Here is a 24,818-nt window from a genome sequence, read left to right as displayed (position 1 = left end):
TCTGCAATAAGGCTTAAACTGAGAAAACATTCTAGGTTTAGATTGGAGTCCTTAGAAATTTCCATTTTTCCATAAGTTTTTTTGTTTACAAACTGATTGTGTCCTTCCAGTAACACGTATTCTAGAATTTTTTTGAAATCTCCCATTCTATTTTGTGCCTTTAATCTATTTTTTGTACTGAAATTCAAAAACTCTCTTATACTTAATATCTAAGTGACCTATGCCTGGAATAATAACTTCCTGGGGTCTCAGTGAAATAAACAGCTTGGTCTTAAGATCATTTAGTTCATAAAAAATTTTAGACTTAGAAAGGTTTTCAGTTTTCAAAATTTACTAAATCTAGCTGTGGCAACATAGATAACACTCTAAACCTCTTTAAAGGTTTCTGGTTTCGGGAGGCTGGTTTATTTGTTTTCAGAGACAAGTAAAACATAAAAGAAAAATCTATGGGGAATGACTAACATCCAGTTGCCAACTTTTAATCAGTTAAAGATGCTACAAACAGTAACAAAACACTATTTTCATAGAAGACGTTGATTTTAACCATCAAGAACCACCACCCCCCCAAACACAAGATATAATCTCAGAATATAGGGCAGTTCTGTAAATTTAACTTTGTGGAAACTCACTATATTGTCCTTACTTTTCTCATTTCACCATGGATCAGTGAAGGTTTTGGCATAGCTTGACACTAGTTTTGCTTTTGAGCTTGGGAATCACTGCTCTCATTTGTCTAACAATCTGTCCTCCATGTAGCAAGGTGATATCACTGACCATGCATCTCTAGAGCATACATTTGTTGAGTGTGTACCACGAGCTACTTAAACGAATTGCTTCACCATGTGTCCATAATTTCGTAGTTGGTCACCTAGTGACCAATAGAGAGTTGTAGATTTGACCCCTAAATGGGTCAATAAATATACTGTCTTGTATGGCAACGATGTCCAGTGGAAAGAAGATGACCAATTTCCACACATTTCCTCTGAATTCTCTGTTGAATGCTATCTCAGTTTAAAATGAAAAGCTCTGGGCTCTTTAAAAAAAATCCTTGAGCATGGATTATGGATTTAGGACACTCGGGATTTAATTCCAACCCTAATGGAAACTAATTCAGTGACCTTGAACAAATCGATTTGCCTATGTAGGTTTTACTTTTGTCACCTAAAACAAAATCATTACAATGAACTTGAAAGTTCTTCAAGCATATACTCTTAAGAGTTACGTAAACTTAAAGATTATAATTTAAAAAAATTCTAAAAAGGCCTTTAGCTTTACGGGAGCTTAAAAGAGGAATTGCTATGTTTAATTCGATACTCAAGGTCACCAAGAGATATCTTAACCAGAAATCTTACTAAGAGCACATTCTTCAAACTTGATGAAGCGGTTAGATCTAAAGGAATTTAAAAAAATAGTCTTAAAAAAAAACCTTAAAAACATTGTGTGTCTAGGGAACTCTACACAGTACTCTGCAACGGCTTATACGGGAAAAGAATCTAAAAAAAGAGTGGATATATGTATAACTGATTCACTTTGCTTTTACATCTGAAGCTAACATAACATTGTAAATCAACTATACTCCAATGAAAATTGAAAAAAAAAACACACTATGCGTCTCTCATTGTTGAAAGTTGCTTGACTTTCATAGGGTTTGTTTTTATTTTAATGTTTTAAAAATATTTAATTTGAATGCTATTAAATGAGGGCGTGTTCTCCCTGGTTGATGAGTTCTCGCTATTGCAGATGTGTCATCTGTTGTGTCACCTGTGTCATCCTTGTCTATTTCATCTCATCACGTTACACGGCTGGCCCCTGGGGACTGAGTTTGCCCATTTGCTTTTATAGGGAAAGCTAGCAATAACTGAATGTAAATAAATAAAGAAATAAACAAACAAACAAACAAGCAAATAAGCAAGGGAATAAACCAACCAACCACATAGGAAAATACCAGGCTATTGCAAGCATAAAGGGAGAAGAAGATGGAGACTTCACTGCATTTTGCTATGTCCCTATCAGGTCATCAACAGTGCTTAATTTACCCTTGTTTTACTCTTGTTTTCTATTATCCCTTTGATCTCAGAAGCTTTTAAAACACTAATTCTAAATTATGTTGTTTTAAAAGTCAACCCGTGTACCTCCTGCCCCCAAAGTCCCTCCTAATGGTGCCATCTTTCTTCCTTTCCCGCATCATCTCTGCATTTCTTTTTTTGCTTTCTTTTTGAGTCATAGCTCAGAACCTCACAACGCCAGGCACAATACCACAACAAGGGGCCTTGCTAATGGAGAAAGCTCATAATGTCATTACTTAGCATTCTGGCTCCCAAAAGTTAATGTTATGCTCCCTCTGGGGTTGGGATACATTAGGATCTGGTTTCACAGTTTACTTGATGTTGTTCTTATACGAGTCTTTTGTATTTCTTTTCCGCAGATTTCTAATGTTAAAGATGCTAAAGGGACTAAGCATTAATTTATGGAGTCAAATCCTAAAGTAACAGACGCCACTTCCGCAGTAACACTAAATGTGGCCTTGTACCTGTATTTTCATAGCCTGCTCCTGTCTAATCTGTTGCCAGGTGGTAGAACACATTCTGCTCCTCAGGATATTGGATGCTGCATCCTGCACCCTACTGAATAATCCTTTGCCTCCGACATTCAGAGGACTAAGATATAAATAAATGCTTTTGCCTGCAGTGCAGGAAGGAGTCCTATATATTGTGCCCCTTCAATTCTGTTCTCATTCACTGCCTGTGGCACCAAGAATGTTTTTCTCACTTTCCCCACAAAACTTATAAAGCTACAAATCAAAAAGTACAGGAAAAGAGGAGGTTCTCAGCAGGTTGCCAATATCATATCTCAGTCATTTAGACATTTGTCAGCTCAATAACCCACAGCCAAGGTTTGGGGAAGAATTACTGGGATGTGACACAGTATGTGGGCTGGAGTTCAAAGAAACGACTGCCAAAGAGGTCTGAAAGCAGGGAAGATGCAGCCCACACCCCAGCAGAGGCACAGAGTACAAAAGACAGATGTGCAAAAGGAAGGCTGTAAAATCAAGCGCTTACAAAAAAGGCAGTGTACATGCTGTGGGTAGGGGACCCTGGTTTTGTACGTTTGCTTTCTGTTTTTCATCAAGTTTCATATATGAGATAATGTGCATATTCAAAACAATGGTGAGAAATGAGCTTCCAATGTCCTTCCACATCCTATGTGGTCTCACGTGCTTAGTGGGGAACTCAACAAATGTTTATTAAGATTGACTATAAAATGGGCAAGAAGGATTCATCTTTTAAAAAAAGGAAATGACCACAAACTCCTAACCTATCAGATTTCTCTAGATCAGGGGTCAGTAGACTACCGAAATCCAGCTTGATGCCTGCTTTTTAAAATCAAGTTATATGGAATCACAGCCATAATCATTCATTTATGCATTGTCTATGGCTGCCTTTGTGTTACGACAACAGAGTTGAGTAGTTATGACAGGGATTGTGAGACTCCCAAAGTCTAAAATGTTTACTCTCTGGCTCTTTATTGGCTTTTGCTCTGAGTGATTAGTCAGAAAAATCGGAATACTTAGCAATATAATATTGCCATGATCTTTTAGTAAAACGGGGGTATCTGCTTCAAAGCTAAGATGAAAGAAGAATTCGACAACAGAGGGTCCTCAAGCATTTTCAACTCTACAGACTTCCCAGTTTAGGCTTCCGGATTGGTCAGGATGGATATAATTTGTAATGAGACCCTCAGATGCTTAAGCAAGCTATACTTTCCTTGGAAAGATTCTAATAAAAGCAAACCCAGCTTTAAAAAGGTACTTTCTATTTCATTGTGAATTTTAGTCCTTAATAAATCCTTTAAGATTCTTTTCTTGCATAGAAAATACAAGGGACCAGAAAAGGTTTGGGGTTTTGTTTTGATTTTTCCTTTTTTATAGTTTGAGACATATAATGCAAGGAAGTGAGAAAAATGAAAGAGAAGATAAACACATGAGTAGGAATTTAAGAAATGTCATGAGTACACAGATATCAGAAAGGGACTAAGGTAAGAAATGCATCCTCTCAGGTACACATTCACTTCTTTCGTTGCTGCCTATTAGCTGTAACATCTAAAACACTGTGTTCAAAGAACAGAATTATCTCAGAAATGAAGAAAATTCAGCATCTCCCCAGAGCTCTCACTGCGAGCCTCTATTCTTAGAATCCTAACAGCAGTTAAAGGTGGCTGTTGCCTGATCGTATGTTCTAACAGGTCTGCTGATGAGCAGCGAGCTAGAGGTCCCCAGTGCACAATTACACAGGTGACATCAAGAGGGACTAACCTCACGTAAGTGATGGTTTTCATCCTGAATACTGGAACCATTCCACCTTGCAGGAAGCCACAGTAAGTTGTTTAAATCACAGCTGTTTGGATAAATCATAGCTAAACAATTTCATAACCCCTATCAACCAAGGTTTTCAAAGCCTTTCAGGTACACAGTAATGAATCCATCTAACAAGTATTTCCCAATCATTTAATATACTCAACACACAAACCTTCTTTCATTATTATCAAAGAGGCAGGTAGCTATTTACATATATGGGTCAATGGAGAATACTATATAATGAGACTGTATAACATAGGGATTCCTGTGTGGGCTCAGGGCCCCACTGTCTTGGGTTTAAATTCCATTTCTCCTACTTCCTTGCTGTGTGACCTTGAGACCATCCTTTGGCTCCTCTGTGCCTCAGTTTACTCATCTTTAAAATGGAGATGATGATAAAGCCCCTCAGGGGATTGTTATGAGGATTAAGGGAGTTAACAATGTAACGTATTTAGAACTATACCTACATATAGTAAATGCTCAATGAATATTTACTGAATGAAGGAACAAAGATGTAGCCCTGGAAAACTTACAGATGGAGGCCTAGAAATCACTTCAAGGGGCTTTATTCAACATTATGTGTGCTGTCACTGAAAGTGGACCACAGGGGCAGCTAAAGCTGACATTAAATCAAAGTAAAATATTGTACCATCAGCAACTCAGTCAGAGACTGTATCTTGTCAAAGTAGAAGGGCAAGATCCACACTTTCCTTTTAAATTCCCAGATTTCTCAAACTCTTTCACAAAGCAATGATTAAGTATCTAACAGTAAAGTTATTTTTTTAAGTTGCAGTCATTTTCTGCAATACAATGGTTCTCATGCTGTTTTAAGTATTAATGTACTAGTTTTATGGGAAAATGTGGAAGTAAAGGGCACTGACATATTTCACTGTGAAGTTGGTTAATTAACGTGTATCAAGTAAATGAACCAAATAAAGTCCATTATGTTTTAAAAGTTACAAAAACATAACAACTGAGTAATGGAATCATGCTGGAATCATGCTGAATATTATAATTATGTGCTAAGAAATGCAGCTATTATAGTCTTTCCAGAGCTCGAGAAACAAAATTTGGAAACCTAAGAAATATTCTGTTCATCTTCATGTTACTAAGGGAGGAATTTCTGGCGACTCTATTTTGAGGAAACAAAATTAGTGAAAGCTCCACAAATGAGCATGTCATAGTTCTAAAATGCGGTGCTCTGATAAGTGTTTAAGCCCAATCCTCTGTGCACACTGCAGTAGAAATAAGAGTTACCTATTTTCAAACAGATTTGGGTTTGAACCTTACCTCTGCCACTATGTGCAGGCATGTGACCTTGGAAAAGCAAACTTTCTGAGTCCTGATTTTCTCAATTGTAAGATGGCCACAATAGTTTCTACATCATAATAAGTGAAAATGAGTTTTAAATAAAATACCATGTTTGAACGCACCCGGCACAGTGTAGCACCTTGGCCAGTGACATGCCAGAGCCAGCCCACGATAGCTGACTGCTACATTTTCAGGAATTTTCCAAGTTGGTTGTTAAACATAGCCATTATCAAAGATATATATAGATAGATAGATAGATAGATATACATATATACACACACACACACGTATATATACACACACACATATGAATACATTCTATTAAAAACAAAGGTAATAAAAGCTTAAAACTCAAGTCCATTGATATCCATGGTATCTGTATGGTGAAAAAAGTGTATAATCGTGTGCTCATGAGCATTACTTCCCAATTCGGAGTTTAATATTGTCGTATCTGTGGCTTCAAGTCAGCCACAGAGGGAATATTCTATACTATAGAAACTGTCACACTACAGATTAAGGCTGTGTGTTTCTATGTGTGTGCTCGTTCTTATCATTTATCAGCAAGCTTCTACACCTGACTCATCAGGAATACCCCCTCCCTCCTCCAGCTTTCCCTCCCCCCTCCCTCATCTGCCCTCTCTCTCTTCCTCCTTCACTCTCTCCCTTCCTTCCTTCATTATAAAGTTCTTAGTCCATAGACCCCACAAATTTCCTCTTCCTGTGCCCTTCCCCTGTACCCTTAAGAAGAGCAAAGAGCTACATTGACATGACTGAAACATCTCATCGTAAAACCATCTGCCTCGAAACGCTTTCTCTTCTCCAGGTTAAACATATGCACTTTTTAATCTTAAGATCCTATTTCAAAAATCAATCTATCAATTCATTTCACACCTATTTTATACTCTCTTGTTCAACCTTTACGGATAAGGAGGTTGAATTTGTTACAGAAATTCATTTTCATACTATAAGTATCAAACAAACCAAATCACTCCAAGTTATGCGGCAAATTTCCTGGGTAATCACAGTATAATCCAGCGTCTGAATAATTAACTGGGCACTGTCTTCCACCTTTCTCTCAAGAAATTCAGACTCAATTCTCAGAACTAAAGTTATTGTGTATGTCTTATTCTTTGAAAAGAGAAAAAAAAAAAGAATTTAGGTCTAAGTCAAAGTGTTGGCTCTCTAATGCTTCCATGAATTAAAAAATAAAATATGTATCATTTGACTCAGAAAGATCAAAAGATAATCATACCTTGAAATATGCATGAGGTAGAACCAGTGAGTTAAAAAGCTTTTTTTTTTTTCCTTTCCCTTGCCAAACACATTTATATTTTAGGTTAAAATACATAAACAAATAAATTTTATAATAAAACACATTCGTATTTCCACAAATTCCTCTCCAATTCAGGAACAGACACTGCTCTATACAGCAGAAACGATGGCACTCCTCACTAGTCTTCTGAAAAAATTTTCTGTTGATCTGCTCCTGAAGAAAACGTCTAACTAGAAGATTGATAATCTATGGGAAAACTCCTTGGAAATTAGCTCTTACATGAAATCCCTTTAGCAGTAAGCCCATTTAATCATGCCAAAGAAATCAACAAGGGTTTCTTATTGTTGCTGATGGGGAGCTTGTTTAGCTATTATCATTAGTAATTTTCCACTGTAAGTTTTGCCTCCTTAGCCAGGCAAGAAGTGCAACTTATGACCTCCAGATGCAAACCAGTTATCAGCCTTACAATTCGACTGAAAATTTGTTTTGCTTCTTTGTGAAGTTCCCTAAGGGTAAGGTTAAAAAGAGAAACGATAGGGGAGTGAGAAATAAAGGGAGAGGATTTCAAACCACATATTACAAACAGAGAACAGAATCACAGAACGACACCAAGACAGTGGACTCCAAGACAAGATGGCAAGACAGATGTGCCAGACGAAACCCATGCTTGACTGCTGTACCAAGGAAAGCAAGCACAAGAACAAAACCACACAGAGATGCTGCGAGGGCAGCTCTTGGGGCTGCTGTGATCCCGTGGAAATAATAATAAAGATGAGAACCCATGAAATTATAACTACAAAAGAAAGTTATCCCCACAGCTCACACACTGGACTTGCTGGGTTAGCCTGGATGTATCACTTGGATGAAACACGAGATGGCGTTATCATAGCCCATGCACTGGTGATGGAGGCCATGTTTAGTTGATTAGCTATAAAACTCTCACTGCATGCCACACAATGATCCTGGGCTCGTCCAGAAATAAAAGATACAACAAATAGTCTATATCTGCAATAAAATTCTTTTTATGCCATCTGAAATTTGTGGAGAGGGATGTGTTTCTCTGTTCTTTCTGCATGTTTTTCTTTTATTACTATTATTTTTTTTCTGGCTCATTCGTCTTTTTTTTCAATGAAATGCATTGTCATAAAGGGGAGAGTAAAGACAAGTGGCCTGTGCAGATATAAGGAAAAATAAAAAGGGGAAAGGAGAAAATTTAAATAAAAAATATATAGGAGGAAGAAGAGGAAAACAAAGTACTTCATTCATTTGTACACAACTTTCTTGGATTTCGTTGGTGTTTGTTTTGTTCTGAGCATAAATACTGGAGGGATATGCTGAAGGGGGAGAAATTTGAGATTAGGATGGCAAGAAAAGATTTTTTTGCCTTGGTTGATTTGTATATCTATATATCTCTCAGTATTTAAAAAATAATGACTCAAAAAAGTATAGCAATGAGTTAAAAATAGCCATAATGACCAAAACACTAAATACGAATCAAAACAAAATAAACGGAACCACCAAAAATTCATGCGGCACAAGATGAGGTAAAACAACAGAAAATGTTTTTCAAATATATACAAAGCATATATCTATTTATATATATACACAGGAATGTGTGTATATGGATAGATATATCTGTATAATTTTTTCTCTCTACCCCTCCCAAGGATAATTGAGTTATGGAATCATCATTATAATTATGATAAAGAAAAAAACAAAACCTAAAGAAAAGTTAACATGCTTTTCCACCAAGTTAAAACAGTATCATGCATGTCTATGTTGGCTGATGTAAGAATGATGGTATGAATTTCTGTGTAAACACATGGCTGATGGCAGGGGCTGTTGTTAATCTCTGTTTACATTATTCTAATATCATTTATACTGTGTCTATATATATATGGAACAACAGGCTCTATATATTTAGTATATACACATACATAAATATATATATGTACACACAGTATATATACTGGGGCTTATGGGAGAAAAAATACAGAACAAAAAGAATAAAAGAAAACACATAAAAGCCTCTCTTTTAAAACCCAATCCCTCTTTATTTATTAATTTTTCTCGGGTGCGGGGACTTGCTTAATGATTTCATTAAGCTCACTCCTTAACAACTACTTGCACTGGCATTTGAAATCAGGAAGTTCTCATAGCGTTTGAAATCAGGAAGTCTGGCTTGAAATTCTCCCTTCAACACGCCCATCCTTATTAACCTATTACCTAAGAAGCCCTGGCCCTAGGCCATACTGTATATGTGCAGTACTAATTTTTCAACCATAACGAATCAGAAATTCTGTGCCCCCAAACTAAGATATAGAAGAATGCTCCCTGGGGTTAACTGATTCTGCCACTGGGCGGCATCATCTGTGGTTTTTCTTGCCTGTCCTTGGATGGGGTATATGCTAATTGCTGAATTAGAGACCTCTCCTTCGAGTTGAGTTCTGATAATATTCTAGGCATTTCCATTCATTGTCTACATTGTTTCTTCCCTTCTTATCCCTCCTTTCCTTTTATTCCCCTTATTTTTGTATCTGTCTTCCCTAATAGACTATAAACTCCTGGAAGGAGTCTCATCTTGTTTTTAATTTCCTAGAACCTACTCCAGTGTTTATACATAGTAGTCACTAAAAACTGTTGCATAAATAAGTGATTTATTAAACTTTCAACTGGAAGTGTATATACTTACACACTGATCTTATTGATTCCCTCTCCTTCCCCACATCACCAAAAAATCTTGGGTAATGGAGATGAATAGAATTTTTTTCATTTTTACCACTTTTGTTATTAGATTCGCTGTTCTGGTTATAAAATCTATGATAATGATCAACCCACATTTTATGCACACCATGCCTGCACTATCAATGGCCTAATAGCCAATTAGCTGATTTTTCTATACTTATATTTCTATCCTTATTCTAATTTTCAAAGCATTTTATCATTAGGGATTTAAAGGCCACATATTTGCTCCAGTCACTTAAAAATTAGCTTGGGCTGGGGTGGAGGTGGGTTATAAAAAAGTGAAGTAACTTATCACTGAGTGGGTTAATGAATGAAGATAGAAACTATACCATTAAATTAGGGACATTATAACCCATGAATGTACTCTATTAATTTATAAATCAATGAAGGAAATTCAAAACTTGGTAGGATTTAGCCTAGACCTAAATATGTGAATAACTGTTTGCTTTGTGTACATTGAACGTGTATTAGAGCTCAAATGTAAAAATTACTCATGTCCACAGCCAATAATGATGAATTAAATTAATGAAATTTACATCTACTTACATCCTTCTTTCCGAAGCTAAAAGATTTCTCAGATTACTTCTATTATACCTTTATTCAAAGTGTTTTTAGGTGGACCCTAAAATTCAAGGTGAATTCTGGACACTGTGACTCAGACATTCCTATGGCATTTCATTCAGGCATTTACTATTCAACTATACACTGAATAGTTACTTGACTGATGATTATTTAAACATGATTCTATTTACCAATCATGAGTTTCCATATGGAAAAATCTTTCTAAAATTAAATAAAAATCTATTTACTTGTAATGAAAATATACAAGTTGCTAACTTCAAGTTTGCTGGAGACACAAATGACAAAATGCATTTCTATAAACTCTTAAGATTACCAACATCATATTCAAGGTCGATAATCAGCACACTTATTATTTTTCATCTGTGGATTCTGAAAAATAAAGCTCTCTTTCTTCCTATCCTTTATTAGAAAATTATTATTGTCTTAACACTTCAGCTGCGTCCTCCGCAATGTTCCAGCAAATAAAAACTCTAAGGATTTGCTGGGCTTTTAACAATTCAGTGCCAGATTTTCATATTATAAATACTTTACTGAGGCATCTCAAACTGATAAAGACTAAGAACCCAGTTCTACCTGGAGAACATAAACAGGGATAAGCTCTTGGTGTTTTGCCAAAATTAAATTTCACCGTAATGGGTCGCGTATTATGTTAGTGTGAGGAACAAAGTAGCAATAACACCAAATGCAAATGTGAGGACTGTAGATTTGAGAAGTAAAAATACATCTGAGAATCACTCTGGGAATAGTAATTATTTTGTGATCTCAGATTACTGCCATTAGTTTAAACATCTCCCTCAATCCAACCATTATAAATTGTTTAGCACAGTCCTATTGATAGATGGATGTGTTTCATCTTCACTTCCTTTTACTGTCTGCCCTCTGGTGCAAGTGCTGTCCCTTGAGATTTGATCAAGGACACTTAACAAAAGTGGAGGCAAAAAACCCCGGCTAATTGACACCCAGAAAAATGTATCCCTAGATAATGGCTGGATGAATCAATATAGTTGTTAATTACTGCCATGCCCATTTCTCAGGTGCAAAAGGCATTTTTTTTTCACTTTTCTCCTCTGCTCTGTGAACCCTGCCCCCACGATTTTTAGAATCTTAAGACCATAGACCACATAAAATTCAGACAATTGATAATTTTTAAATATACAGAGCGAATCTGACAATACATTAGTTTTGATGTTATTTTTTTTTTCTGAAAGATGGAGACACTGGGCATAGGAGTTGGGGGGAGGGAGAGAGAAGGAAAGAAAAGTGAATTTAAACCCTTTATCTGTATTTCAGAATCCATTCCTACATTTTAGATCATGAAGGTAAACTTACTGAAGGCCTTAATTTTTATTTGGCTTCCACAACCTCATGAGAGAATCTCATTTCCTAGTGGTTATTTGAATCCTCTCCAGCTTGTCTATTTGTAAGAAGGACAATGAAATATGCATTTACTGCACAATTTAACATCAATAGAAGTGTAGTTGGGAAGAAAAGGGTTTATATGCAAAGACATAAGTCTAAAATACCAAATAGACACCTCCTTCTTTGGTAGAGGACACAATCAATGTTTACAAATTAGGAAAGTTAAAATCCTGACCCTCAACTTTATGTACTTGAACAGTTATTCAAATATTCTTCTGAATATATTTATTTGATACAGATGGATTCATTATGACTTTATAGTTCACAGTTTCAATTCTGAGTTCTCAAAGCAAAAGTCCAGAAAATGCAACTCACTATAAAATGATCTAGTTCCCAGCGAAAGAAGGGACAGGGTAAGGTAGAGAATTATTTTTGCTAAAGAAACATGGATTTTGTTAGGGCGATACTTACTTGTACGAAATCATATATTTTAAAATAATTCACCAGGTTTTATTTAGCTGTTTAAAGGGAGATGAAGTGAGAGGTATGAAAAATCTCCAATTTTAATTTAAGATTATGAGGTATTTTGAGAGTCATACAAATTCAGTCAACAAATACTAATTGAGCTTTCACTCTGTGCCTTGCTCTCATGATTTAGGCCTTTTAAAAAAATCTCATTTACATATGTTCCAGCAAAAATATACAGAGAAAACTTGAAATCCATTGGATGTAAAAAGTTTCTAAACTATCATTAACCACACTCTAAAAAAATTTAGGTTGTCCTTAAAGAACTAAGCTACACGACTAAGCTACACCAAACCAGGGTGATCCCTAAATGCCAAAGTGGGTTGTGAGTATAAAAGTCATTTGCTTACATCTGACTCAAAACCAGCAGTTTTGAAACCCAAAGAAATATCATTTCATTTAAAATTTGATGCCCACGTGAACAGAAAAGTTGTTGAATATAACATATACTAAAGTTATGAAAAGTTTATACAAATTTATGAAAAGCAAGAGCTTCTAGTGGACCTAAATTAATCAGGAAAGAACCTGTAGAAGTTAAATACCTTATTACTGAGACAGCCTAGAAAATCATAAATTTGGTAACAAAGTAAGAGAAGATAAGGTAATTGCAAGTAAGATAGAACAAGATTAGCCGAATTTAGTGTATTTCCAGCAAACATCAGGCCCGGAAAAGAGTAAAATTTTAGAAACTGAGGTAGTGAATTCGAATGTTTAAACTTAGAATTTTAATCTCAATATTCACATAGAATCTCAGGATTAACAGTTTATGTCAAAGTTATGTAAATGTCACCATTGTCCACTGCTGCATGGGCAACGGAAGACCTCTCTTTAGGCAGTATGAAACTTAACCCCAGAAACAACTGATTTGATGGTTCTGATTTTTAATCTGTAATATTTCTGGAAAATCTTAAGGCTATAGAGATATTTCTCATACAAGGCAAAAAAGGACTTGACAGCTCTAAGCATGTAATCTTCATCAGTATTAATCAGGTTCCCAGGGCAAAACCTCTGCATCAATAGGTATATCTATCTCCTTCCTACATTAAATATGCCTCCGACATATTTCCCTGTGCATCTGAATCACTTACCAGGAATACTTTATGGAGTAAATTTAGAAAGAAGAAATGCTCATTCTTCGAATGTGATGAGTTAAATAATCCCAGGCAGAGGGGATCAATATCAGCCTCTCGGAGCTGCGTGTTAGCTCCTTCGGAGCGGGCATCCTGTCACTTGCTTTATTTATATATTCCCTCCCGTGCTCCCTTGCAGAACACAACGGATTGTTTTAAAAACTGTTTTTATTCCCCCACCCGCACCATGTAATTATATCACTCAAGAAATGCTGGCATTGAATTTCTGTCCTCTGCTTTTGAATCAGATGAAACACCTGTGCAGTCACTGAAAAGCAAATGGACTCGGTCTGGGGCTTTTCAAGTTTGGGCCTGTTTATGTTCAATACCAAATGGTAACATACCCACAACCTGGGGAGCCATAGACCTTGTGAATCAGATATCTAGAAAAGCCCTCTGTCTTCTTATGGAGGTTGCTATGGAGATGACGGTGTGTAGGAGGGGGAGGCAGTAGGGGAAGACAGTGGTGATAATTGAGAATGATCAAGCCTAGATTTTTATAAGACTTAATATCCAGAGATTTGATAAACATTGTTACATATATACAGATATCACTGCTATGAAAGCAAGAAAACCAGAGAAAGGATACACAGAGAATCCAAATTGAAATCTAGGTATCTTAAATTATTGACCACAAAATCAGTGAATTTAACCTGCATCTTGGAGATCATGCCCTATTCATATCTGAATCCTTAATATGTAGCACATACCTAACATACACAACTGACCCTCAAAAAATATTTGTTGAACTGAATTCTGTTGGAGAGGTAAGTTAGATAATAAAGCTCCATATTCTATTTTCCAACAGCTCATTTGTGAAAACTATTAGAAAAGGAAGGGTTCAAATCTAGAGATACACTGTATCCTGCCTGAGGGCTCAGAAATATTTATTAAATGAATGAATAAATCAATTATTTAATTAATGAAAATTTGTTGCCCACGTTCTGGTATAGATTAGACATATCTTCCCTTTAGAGTTAAAACCTCACTTAGAACACTGAGATTATGACCCAATAATCTGAAAAAAAATCTGACCAGCCAGGTCAAAGTTACTTTCCTCCCACACAGCTGAGCGTCCAAAGGAACAGATCACACTCCAGGATGGAAAGGCCCTGCAAATTATTGACATGTCCCTATGTAATGCTAAGAACAGGAACCCACAGAACTTCCTGGATCCAAAGCCATTTGCAAGATACCAAGCAGTCAGGCTTCCACAAAATCGGAAAATTGTAAATAATTTTAGGGTAACAAATGGAAGATTTTCACTTTCGTTATACTCATTTTTTTAATGAATCTTAAATTTCTCTAGAATTAACAAAGGAAATGTTTAATGGCTCTCCTTTATTTTTAAAGAAAAGGAAAAAAAATTAAAGCAACCCAAAGAATCAACTAGAAAATTCTATTTATTTCTCTTAGCCTTTACAGAAATCAGATCCTAACCCAACTCCAGCTTTTAACTCTATTAAACATACACAGAAATTCGATGATATCTGTTCTCTATTTTATATATATATATATACATATATATAAATATTTAACTTATAGCAAGTCTCAAAACAGACCACTTGGGAAAGTTGATAGGAAATAATCAGGGACTGCAGATGCCTGCTGGACATTATATCACATATAGCTCACTATAAAGAAAGACCATAAAACATCAAAATGTATCTGGGTGCAAAGGGGGAACACACTGAAGCTTCTAATTGCCAAAGCACTCTCAACTTCAGCACAGTAGATACATTTCGAAGCATCTCAGCCGTTGACATGGCATGGTTCTGTCCTAATTTTGTGTTGACTATGTTATATTGCTGCACAAATTCTCTAAACACACAATGAACAAAATTAGTATAAATATAATACCATGCTAACTGCTGTTGAAACCCCATGGAAAAAAATGATTTTCGGTTGTTTGATTTTGGTTTTTGATTTTGGTTCGTTTGCCACTTAGAGTCAGGACAGTTCATGAGGTTTACATGATCTTTATGGCCCCACTTCGGCTTTATGTTTTTTTGACGTCAATCCAATATAGAAGTCTTCATGTCCCACCCCCTGTCAATTTCGTAGCTGCCACTGGCTGCTATACATTTGCTGCTTTGGTGGTTAATCTGGGTGTCTGATTGCTCCAAGTTATGTCTTATGGACTTTTCTTTAGCTAGTCAAGGAAGTGACTTTAAATTTCCCTGGGATCTTATGGCTCCTTCCATGGGATTTGATGCTTTAGATTGATATTTATATATGTATTTATATACATATATAGATACAGGAAATACACACATTAACACACTATAATATATATATATATAAAACACATGTATATTCACATATACGTATGTATTGTTTTTTGCAAATGAAAAAATAAAGCAAGCAAAACAAGACTGACCTAACCTACCTGTACTCGGCTCACATTCAACGAAGTCTTCGTCATCGCTTGAACATTCGGCAGATGAAACAAGGTCATCTGACGTTGGCTGCACATGTCAAAGAAAACATAATGAGGTAGGGGGAAGAGAGAGGAGAGAGAGAGAGATAAGGAAACCAATGAGCAAAAGCATCAAAGACTTATCACTGTGTCCTGCCTCCATCAACATTGCTGTCTCTCTCCTCTAAAGAGGGTATGCTGTAGGGTAGAGAATGTTAACTGCTGTGTAGCTTTCAGTGGCTCTGGGTCCAGACAATCTGTGTGGGTCTATGTAAAGCTGAGTGCCCCAAGGTGGCCTGAGGAGGCTGAAGGCTCTCCTACCCCTGTAGATCACATTGTGCAGCCTGACTCTATCCTGACTTTAATTTCAATTTTGAGAATCAGAAGGGCAGGAGAAGGGCTATTGCAAATGGTGGCAATACAAGGGAGCAAGCCAGCGCAGAAGAACTACACTGCAGCTTGGAGAGGGTTTCAACACATATGGTGTGCAGTCTCAAGTGTATGATCTGGTGGTCATGAATCTACAGGCTGGCATAATGAATGAACACTGTGGAATGCAGTCTGTTAGGGAATAGCATAACGGCTTCTCTCACTATTGGCGATTCTTCACGTAACTGCTGCAGTTAGCTGAATTAGTAACGTTGACCAGCAGACAGACACTACAAGGCAGCCTCTGGACACAGGTAAGGCTGTTTCTGAAGACAGCAGAAAAAATTTTGATTGCAACAAAAGTAATTCAATTTGAGACCATTTTTTTCTCTATTGAATCCTGCAGAAATTCCCCAATGCCAGGGAATCTGCTGCTGCAAGAAATATAGGGGACTGTGGGTGTGGGCAGTAAGAAGGCCCCTTGCTACACAGTAGGCGAGAAAAGTACTTTCTGTACCTGGTACATTCTACATGCACAATAAACACTCTTTCAATCATTCCCTCAATTATTAAGCTACAGATCTTGTCTAAAAACCAAACTTTTGTCCTACTCTGTGCATAAGAGTACTCAATATATAGCAGTTGTTCAACAAATGCTCATTGATTTCTCCTTCCTGATGTTAATAATATTAACTGACTTGCCGGTCTTATTATTCCCAAAGCATTGAAGCCTGAATCCATATTCAAGAGAAAAAGCAATTACAAGTCAGATGCTGTGCTAGACATGTATATATGCTTATTAGTTGTAGTTATTACTAATTAATTAGACACAATTCTCACAATGATCCTTTGGGACACGGATAATTATTACACTTTTAAAGGGAACTGAAGTTCAGAGAGGTTAAGCAAGTTGCTAAAGGACCCACAGCTAGTAAAAAAAACATAGTGAAGATTTGAATAGATACATCTTAGTCAAAGTCTGCATCTGTAGCTCCCATAGGCTTCTTTATACCCCTCCTTACACGATGTTATGGACTGAACTGTGCCCCCTCCCAAATTCATATGTTGAAGTTCTAACCCCCTAGTACCTCAGAATGTGACTGGTATGTGGAGATGGGGTCTTTGAAGAGGTAATGAAGTTAAAATGAGGTCATTTGGGTAAGTAATTCCAACATGACTGTTGTCCTTACAAAAAGATGAGATTATGACACACACACACACACACACACACACACATAGGGAAGGCCATGTGAAGGCACAGGGAGAAGACAGCCATCTACAAGCTAGGGGGAGAGGCCTCGGAAGAAACCAACACCCCTGACATCTTGACCTCGGAATTCTAGCTTCTAAAACTGTGAGAAAATAAATTTCTGTTGTTTAAGCCACCCTGTCTATGGTACTTTGTTATGGCAGCCCTAGCAAATGAATACACATGACAACCCATATGCTTAGTGTTTCCAGACAACATCCTTCTTAAAACAGACATAGTAGGCACAGAATTGCTGGACACAGCAAAGAGCAGTAGAAAAACCACATTAGGTAATGGATTTTGCTTAATTAACAGTGGCAGAGAGGTGCCTTAAACCACGTAATTGATCTTTATTCAATACCTGTCAGGGAGATAATTCTACCTCTGCTTCTCCTTAAAGTCAATAGAAAAAGATTTTTCAAACATACTATTTTTATTGTCAACTAGACACTACTGAAATGTGCATTTCATTTCCACAACTGATGCTGGCAGCTGTATCCTGGAGCACCATTATTCGTGTTAGAGAGATCATGAGCTCACTCTCTTGGAGTTTCCTGCTATGATGGGGCCCAGTACGGGTCCACTTCCGCTCATTAAGGGAAGGGAGGTGATAAGAGAATAAATATTAACTGTGTAAGTGCAGAAGCAATTAGAAGAGGCAAACGCCATTTTGGGAAGGGCCACAATTATTGTTTGATTGTTCTAAAGCATGCATTTTCTATGGGGATGATATCCACCCATGCCCCTCCCCCAGCCAGCAATAATTGTTTTGGGCAAAAGGGGGAGGATCTTAGATATGAAAATGGCTTGTGATCAGCCAAGAGCCACAGTACTAAAATGAATATACAGTATATCTGGTGTTAAAATTTTATGGAGAAGGACAATTAGGAAAAGGTCTAGAAGTCTTCTTAGAGGCTGGTAATGAAAAAGAGGTTGAGAATACATTTCTAAAATGTAATCAATTGAAAATTAATTGTCAGTGACTTGATTATAAGGACCTTACAGAATGGCCCATATAGGACTTAACTAGCTTTGATCCCTAGAAAACTGGTAAGTTAATGAAAATCTAGTGAGCTTGTCTCAAGAACTGAAGGCCAGGCAATAAAGTTTAAAAAGGTCACTGAGCAAATGTATAAAAACAACGCATAACTCTAATAGAAACCAAAAAAGGCATTAACATATTAGTGGATCTTTAACTTAATACCAAAAAGTATCTTAATTTTTAAGAGAATTAAGATTTTACTTAATCCTTAGAATTATCTTAATTTTTATTGGCTAAAGAAACAAGGTAAGGTTTTTGTTTGTTTGTTTTTGTTTTCGGTTTTTTGTCTTTTTTAAGGTAAGTACTAGGCTCTGTGGTGGAAAGGATATTTCCTATTTTCCCCTCAGCTTCCCCTGCCTCCTCTAATACCTCACAGGTTCTCACCCCTGTGGTTTGAGTGACACTGTCTCCAGCCCCATTCCCCCCCCCCATAACCACCTCCACTTCTGTCCCCAAAATGGGCCCCTAATCCCCCTGGCAGGCCCCAAACATATGCTCACCCATGTTCTCACTCCTTGTGCCTCACTTCCCAGAGATTTTTTTTTTTTAATATGAGTATGGATGAGAACAAGTTTCCTCCCAGGCAACGGAAACACATTTTGCCAGTAGCTCCTATAAATGGTGACTAGACTCAAAGAAGATGAGATGACAGTCTAGAGAGTGTGGTTAAGATTGGGCTCTAGACAGCACAGCTATGAATCGCAGCTCCTAAACGTACAGTCTGTGACCTGGGGAAGCCAGTTACTTCCCCTCTACGGGCCTCAATTATTTTCATCTGTAAATTGGGATAAACAGAGTGATTTGTTATCGACTGAGCATGTGATTTAAGTGTACTGTTAAAAGTGAAGCTCTGTTCTTGGCATATGGTACATGCTCATTAAATATGAGCTAAAACTAGCTAACTAATTCAATCAATCAATCAATCAATAACAGGAATGTTGAGCCTGGGAGCCACTCCTAATTTAAATAGATGTGCTATCTGCCTATGCACTCTATCTTTAATGATTTATCCCCCATTAGAACTGCTCTTCATTGCCGATAATTCCTTACCTCCATTTAATGGTACAAACACCATTTCTGGTTGGATCTGCCATGAAGAGAGATAAAGAAAAATATACTCATGAAGATGCCAAGAGAGCTTAAAAAGCCATTGGAAGATCTGTTTCCAGTGGCTGTGGATCCAAACATTGTGTGTGGTCTTCTGTGAATTCAGCCCCTTCCTTTCTGCCCCTCAGACTTCACCATCACCATTTACAGATTCAGCCAATGAAACTCCCAAAGCAATTACAAACATCTCAATCCTCTCCTGGCCCAACATGGTAAACAACGTTTATCTGGAGAACCTGGCATCTAACACAGCCACGCCTGCCACAAAACACTGTGTAGTTTCAGAAATGCTTTCTCTGCCAGGAGCAGGAAGCTTTAATTTGCAAAGGGCTCAGGATTCAGATCACTATTTTTAGGGATTTTTAAAAAATGACTTCTGTCCTTGCCACCTAAACACAACAACAAAAATTACAAACCAAGGTTTTTGGATATACACTTAGGATCATATCCTAAAGTAATGATTATTTGATCCAAAATTACTCTCAGAAAACCCAAGGCTTTCTTTTAGTAGCTTCTTAATTTTCCTTGTCTGTGTCCTTCCCCAATTACAAGCAAATGCAGGGTCTGACTCTGACCCTTGGAAGAAAAGGCACACTTCCCTGATTATTGGTTCCTATGACTAGTGGAGTGTGCTTCACTACTGCAGTATCTCATAGACTTGGGGTACAATTATCATGAGAAGAATGGATCTATGGACTTCTTTCCTTAAATAAAATGCAGGAGCCCTAGGCTGTGTGTGTGTGTTTGTGAGTGTGTGTATGTATCTTCTTACAATCACAACCATTTTTCATTATTACTCATAATTCCTTAGAAAGAAGAGCAGTTAGTACTTTTGAGAGGAAAAAGGTATTTGAACTCTAGAATTATGCCTACTAATTTACCACTCATTAAACACTTGCTATATTCAGCCTTTGTGCTAAGCAGTGATCACATATTAACTCTTTCAGAACTCATAATAACCAAGGGTACAGACATTTGTAGTGACATCTGCTGTTTTAACTGTTCACCACCCATGCTCCTTCGAGTAGCAGTATTGCCTTAGGAAATTTCTCTGTTCATATAGTTATGTGAGGAATGTTCATCAAGTTGCCTTCCATGTCATCTTAACATTTTTCCCCTCACAATGATTGTCTAAAGGTCTCACAATTCCTAATGGCTAAAGTGTTTCCATACTGTGGTTCCCATATGTCAAATACCAACACTATCTACAAGTCATTCAATGAAGAATAGAAGACCCATAACCACTCCCCAACCAGTTTCTTAGTGGCTAAGTGACTAAGTCAACCATCAGTGATATGGAACTATATCATCAAGGTGCTTTGTTCATTCATTCATGCATAATAAATATTTATTGAATGCCTATGTGTCCAGCCTTGTAACAGTCAGGAGGGATAAAGTGATAGATAAAAACAGTTCTTTTGCGCTGGGAATTCACAGTCTCTGAAGAGGCTGTCTGGTCAACAGACAAACTTGACACAGTAAACTGAATGCTATGACGAGAGTAAGCATAAGGTGATAAGGGAGCATATAGCAAGGGAGCAGAGAGAGCTCCTAGGCAGAGGGGCATGTGGAAAATAAGCCCTCAGAGACAGGCAGTAGTGAAGCAGGGGAACGCTGAGAGCTTTGAGAAGGAAAAGGGCATCCTAGGTGAAATCGACAGTCTTTGTAAAGGCTCAGAGATATGAAAAAGCACAGCTTATTTGTATACCCACAAGTAGTATGGGATGACTGGAGTGAAGAGATGTACTAGAATGACAGTATGACAGCTCCTTGAGTTATCGTGTTGTTCTTGCAAACCTGGATAATGAGCATGAATTTAATATCCTGCCCTATCAGACTCCTCTCCTTCTTCCCCTCCCCACATCTCACCAGTGTCACCCATCACATTTCCTTAGGGAGCTAATAATACACGTGGTTTCAGAACACAGTGCATGGGTCTGACTGCGCCATTCCCTCCACAGTGCCGATGAAAGACCTTTCCTTGCCTCCTCAAGGGGAGGAAAATATTCTTCTGTCCCTATATATTAGCCAAGTCCTATATTAAAAATAATAATTCATACTACCCTATTTTAAAATATGTATCTCATATTTTTAATCCACATGTTGAAATTACTTGGTTCTGTATTAGGACTCATAAAACTAAAGATAGGTATTATAATAACTTTCAATAAAATATCTCTCTGGCAGGAGCCCTCTTTATTCCTTTCCTGAAATATTTTTTTATTGCATTTATATTCTTTTTTTACCCCTACCAGTGTTTATTGAAATTAGAATGAACTGGGACAGAAGAAAGCTCAAAACCCTGTCCACCCAAGTAAATTTATAGATATATTTACCTTCTAATTCCCTCAGTTTTACAAACCTGGCTTCTCATTTTCCTCCAGTGAGTTATTGTCTCTACAATCACCCGCTTCTAGTTATTTACTCTGAAGGGCTCTGCCTCATCTCAGTACGGGGATGGTTCTACACCATTCTTCATCGTTACCCGTTATTCAGCATTGAGAAAAATATCTGCTTCCGTGGTCAGAACCGCTTAAGAGAGTTTCACTGTGTCCCCTTCTTCCTGCCCAGATGCCGACTTGTGACTTCAAACTTCCAACCTTTAGCCCTTTATCTTATACTGAGAATAGGCTAATCATTTGGGGGGATGATCTTTTTTTTTCCACCCAGCTCCTTGGAAGCACGGTTATTTGACCGAGATTAAGCAGCAGATAAAATAAGTCCTGCCACAGAACAGCTTTATGAAATTATAAATAACACACTCAAGAATGATGATCGCCTTTCTTCCAGTGAAAAAGGAAAGGAGAAAGGCCCGTAAGTACTCTGAAGTCCCACAGAAAACAGCCATACATCCCTGCAGCTGCTTCATGCTGAAAAGAATTAAATTCCTTCAAATGCTTGGTGTTTTAGTTTTCTGTCTCTAAACTTCCATTCTGAGATAGAGCTGGAGTTAAGTATCTCATATGAGGGATGGTCTCATTCAGCTTCATTATGAGTATTTATTCTCTATTTTTAAAAAAAACAGATGTCTGAGATACTTTTAATTAAAGTACATAGACTCTAGATCAATAAATAATCTTTAATGAGATTTGAAAAGTTTGCCATCTCAATTTAAATTTATTTGTTAAGACTTTATCAAACTGTTGCCATTGCATAGTCCAATCTTTGATCCATGCTAATAGATACCTCCTCCCCGCCCCCCCCCACACAAACTACTGGATGATTTTTAGACCGAACAAAAGGTAGGAAAACCTGGAGCTTCAGCAAGCTTGTTAGAAGGGATCATCTCATCCCTCCCTTCTTCCCCAGCAACCCCACCACTACACCCAGTTCAAGCCCAATCCAGAAACAACCTTAAAGCACGGTAAGATTGTATAAGTATGATTATCTATACCCTCATTGTATTCTGAACATCCTCTTTATAGTCATCTTCAAAAGAACCAACCAACACCATTATGAGAAAATGAAATAAACGATTTGAACTTGTCATACTCAAGTGTAAAAGACAGAGGCATATCATGAGACGGGTTCTGAACAATGGAAACAAAGGGACAAAGTTCCAGCCTGCTTAAGATGCTTTCTGAGTTCCCCTTTCGTCCACCTCGATGCGCCTAAGTATCTTTACTGGAACAACACTGTGAATTTTTAAAAAGTCTTCTGGAGTTCATGTCATTGTGGTTTTTCAAGACATTACTTTCCTCTCTACTCTCTACCTGGAGACAACCACTTGCCAAATAAGACGTGGCAACCCACATATTTTACTTGGCTCATATTTCCTTGGAATGAGGTTTTAAGAGAATTGCCCTGGGCTACAGACATTGCATTCGGCATGACCAAAATTAGTTAATTGGAACAGAGCTTTCTCAGAAAACTGAACATAAAAAATAAGAGCAGGGCTTCCCTGGTGGCGCAGTAGTTGAGAGTCCGCCTGCCGATGCAGGGGACGTGGGTTCGTGCCCCGGTCCGGGAAGATCCCACATGCCGCGGAGCGGCTAGGCCCGTGAGCCATGGCCGCTGAGCCTGCGCGTCCGGAGCCTGTGCTCCGCAACGGGAGAGGCCACAGCAGTGAGAGGTCCGCGTATTGCAAAAAAAAAAAAAAAAATTAAGAGCAAACAAAAAACAAATTCCCATTTTTCTGGATATATGATTTTATGGATGCATGTATTTACTTATTCAGTCAGTCTTCCCTCAACAAATGTTTACTAACAGCCTATCGTGTGTCAGTCACTCTGCTGAGGGCTAGATAGAGCCAGTCCTTGTCCTGGAGTTTACATGCTACTAGGATTTGAGCCAGGCCGAACTAGAAAGCACTGAGTGATGCTAAACCATCAGCTACAAAAACTTGCAATTAATGTGAGGTTCGTAAGTGGTACCCACTGTAAAATATTGATTACCCTCTATCATTAAAGACAGTAGATTGTATAGGAATCCAAGCGAATAGTATCACCAGCTTCTCTTTAAACTCTGCCCACTGTCAATAGCCTCCACATTGTTCCTTTTTTCCTACTCCACATATACTGGAGCAGGGTAAAGAGTGACATGATTTATAATAACTTTTGCTAATGAATTAACCTTTAAGGAAATCCCTTTGTCGACTCAAGATTTAATTAACAGTAGAAAAACCAAGCTAAGCTTAGCCAAATTTTGTGCCAAGGATTGGAGTCCTTTATTTCTATCTTTGAAGCCCTGTAGGAGTATATAAATAAATGTGGTACAGCATCTTTTTTTTTTCTTTTCTTTCCAGTTTTAAGAGTTTTCTTCCATCTGCTCAAAAAAGGAAGGGTGGATCAAGAGAGGGGGGAGGGAGGAAGGAGAAGAGAGTGGGTAGAAGGGGGATTAATCTGTCTGTTGTTCAAGGCAGCCTGACATAGGGAAGAGGAGTATTGAACCACAGAAGATTAACCAAACTTCAATGTACCTTCCCAAAAGCAGGAGGAATGTAATGCTAGTGGTGTTCCACTGATAAGCAAATCCCTCTAAATCCTTTCAATTTATTTCTTGGCCTGGAGAAATTACATATTATTTAGAAGGCAGGAAAAAATAAATAAATTAATTGAAAAACCCCCCAAAACGCCCACCCAACCACACACCATCTCCAGGAATCTAGATCAGAAGCCTATTGGTTATATACACACAAAGGTCTGGCTTTAATGGCTGCTTTTCTTATTGGTGCAGCCCTCTCCGGGACCGCTAATCTGAAAGGCTTGGCTGTGTTCCCTCTGTAAACGCTTCTGGTTTTCACAGCAAACCTTGTTTTGAGTACTGAGGATCTAACCATGACAAGGGAATGCCAGTTTAGCTCAAGCTCCAACGACCTAACCTACTTTTCTGGCTTGCTCACCTTCTCGCCCCC

General features: G+C 37.7%; 1 protein-coding gene across 1 annotated transcript in view; it reads right to left on the bottom strand.

The window, feature by feature from the left end:
* Window positions 1-24,818, bottom strand: part of LOC111176196 (neurexin-3-beta) — a 153,596-nt gene that overhangs the window by 35,089 nt on the left and 93,689 nt on the right. The window contains exon 2 of the mRNA XM_022576408.3: window positions 15,669-15,747. Within this exon, the coding sequence (XP_022432116.2) occupies window positions 15,669-15,747 (79 nt within the window). The remainder of the gene's footprint in view (window positions 1-15,668; window positions 15,748-24,818) is intronic.

The sequence above is a fragment of the Delphinapterus leucas genome, chromosome 2, assembly GCF_059928025.1.
Source record: "Delphinapterus leucas isolate spDelLeu-1000000601 "Yukka" chromosome 2, BTC_Dleu_Yukka2, whole genome shotgun sequence".
In the NCBI taxonomy this organism is placed as follows: domain Eukaryota; kingdom Metazoa; phylum Chordata; class Mammalia; order Artiodactyla; family Monodontidae; genus Delphinapterus; species Delphinapterus leucas.
The sequence above is the reverse complement of the archived record's forward strand: the minus strand, read 5'-3'. Positions and strand labels throughout refer to the sequence as shown.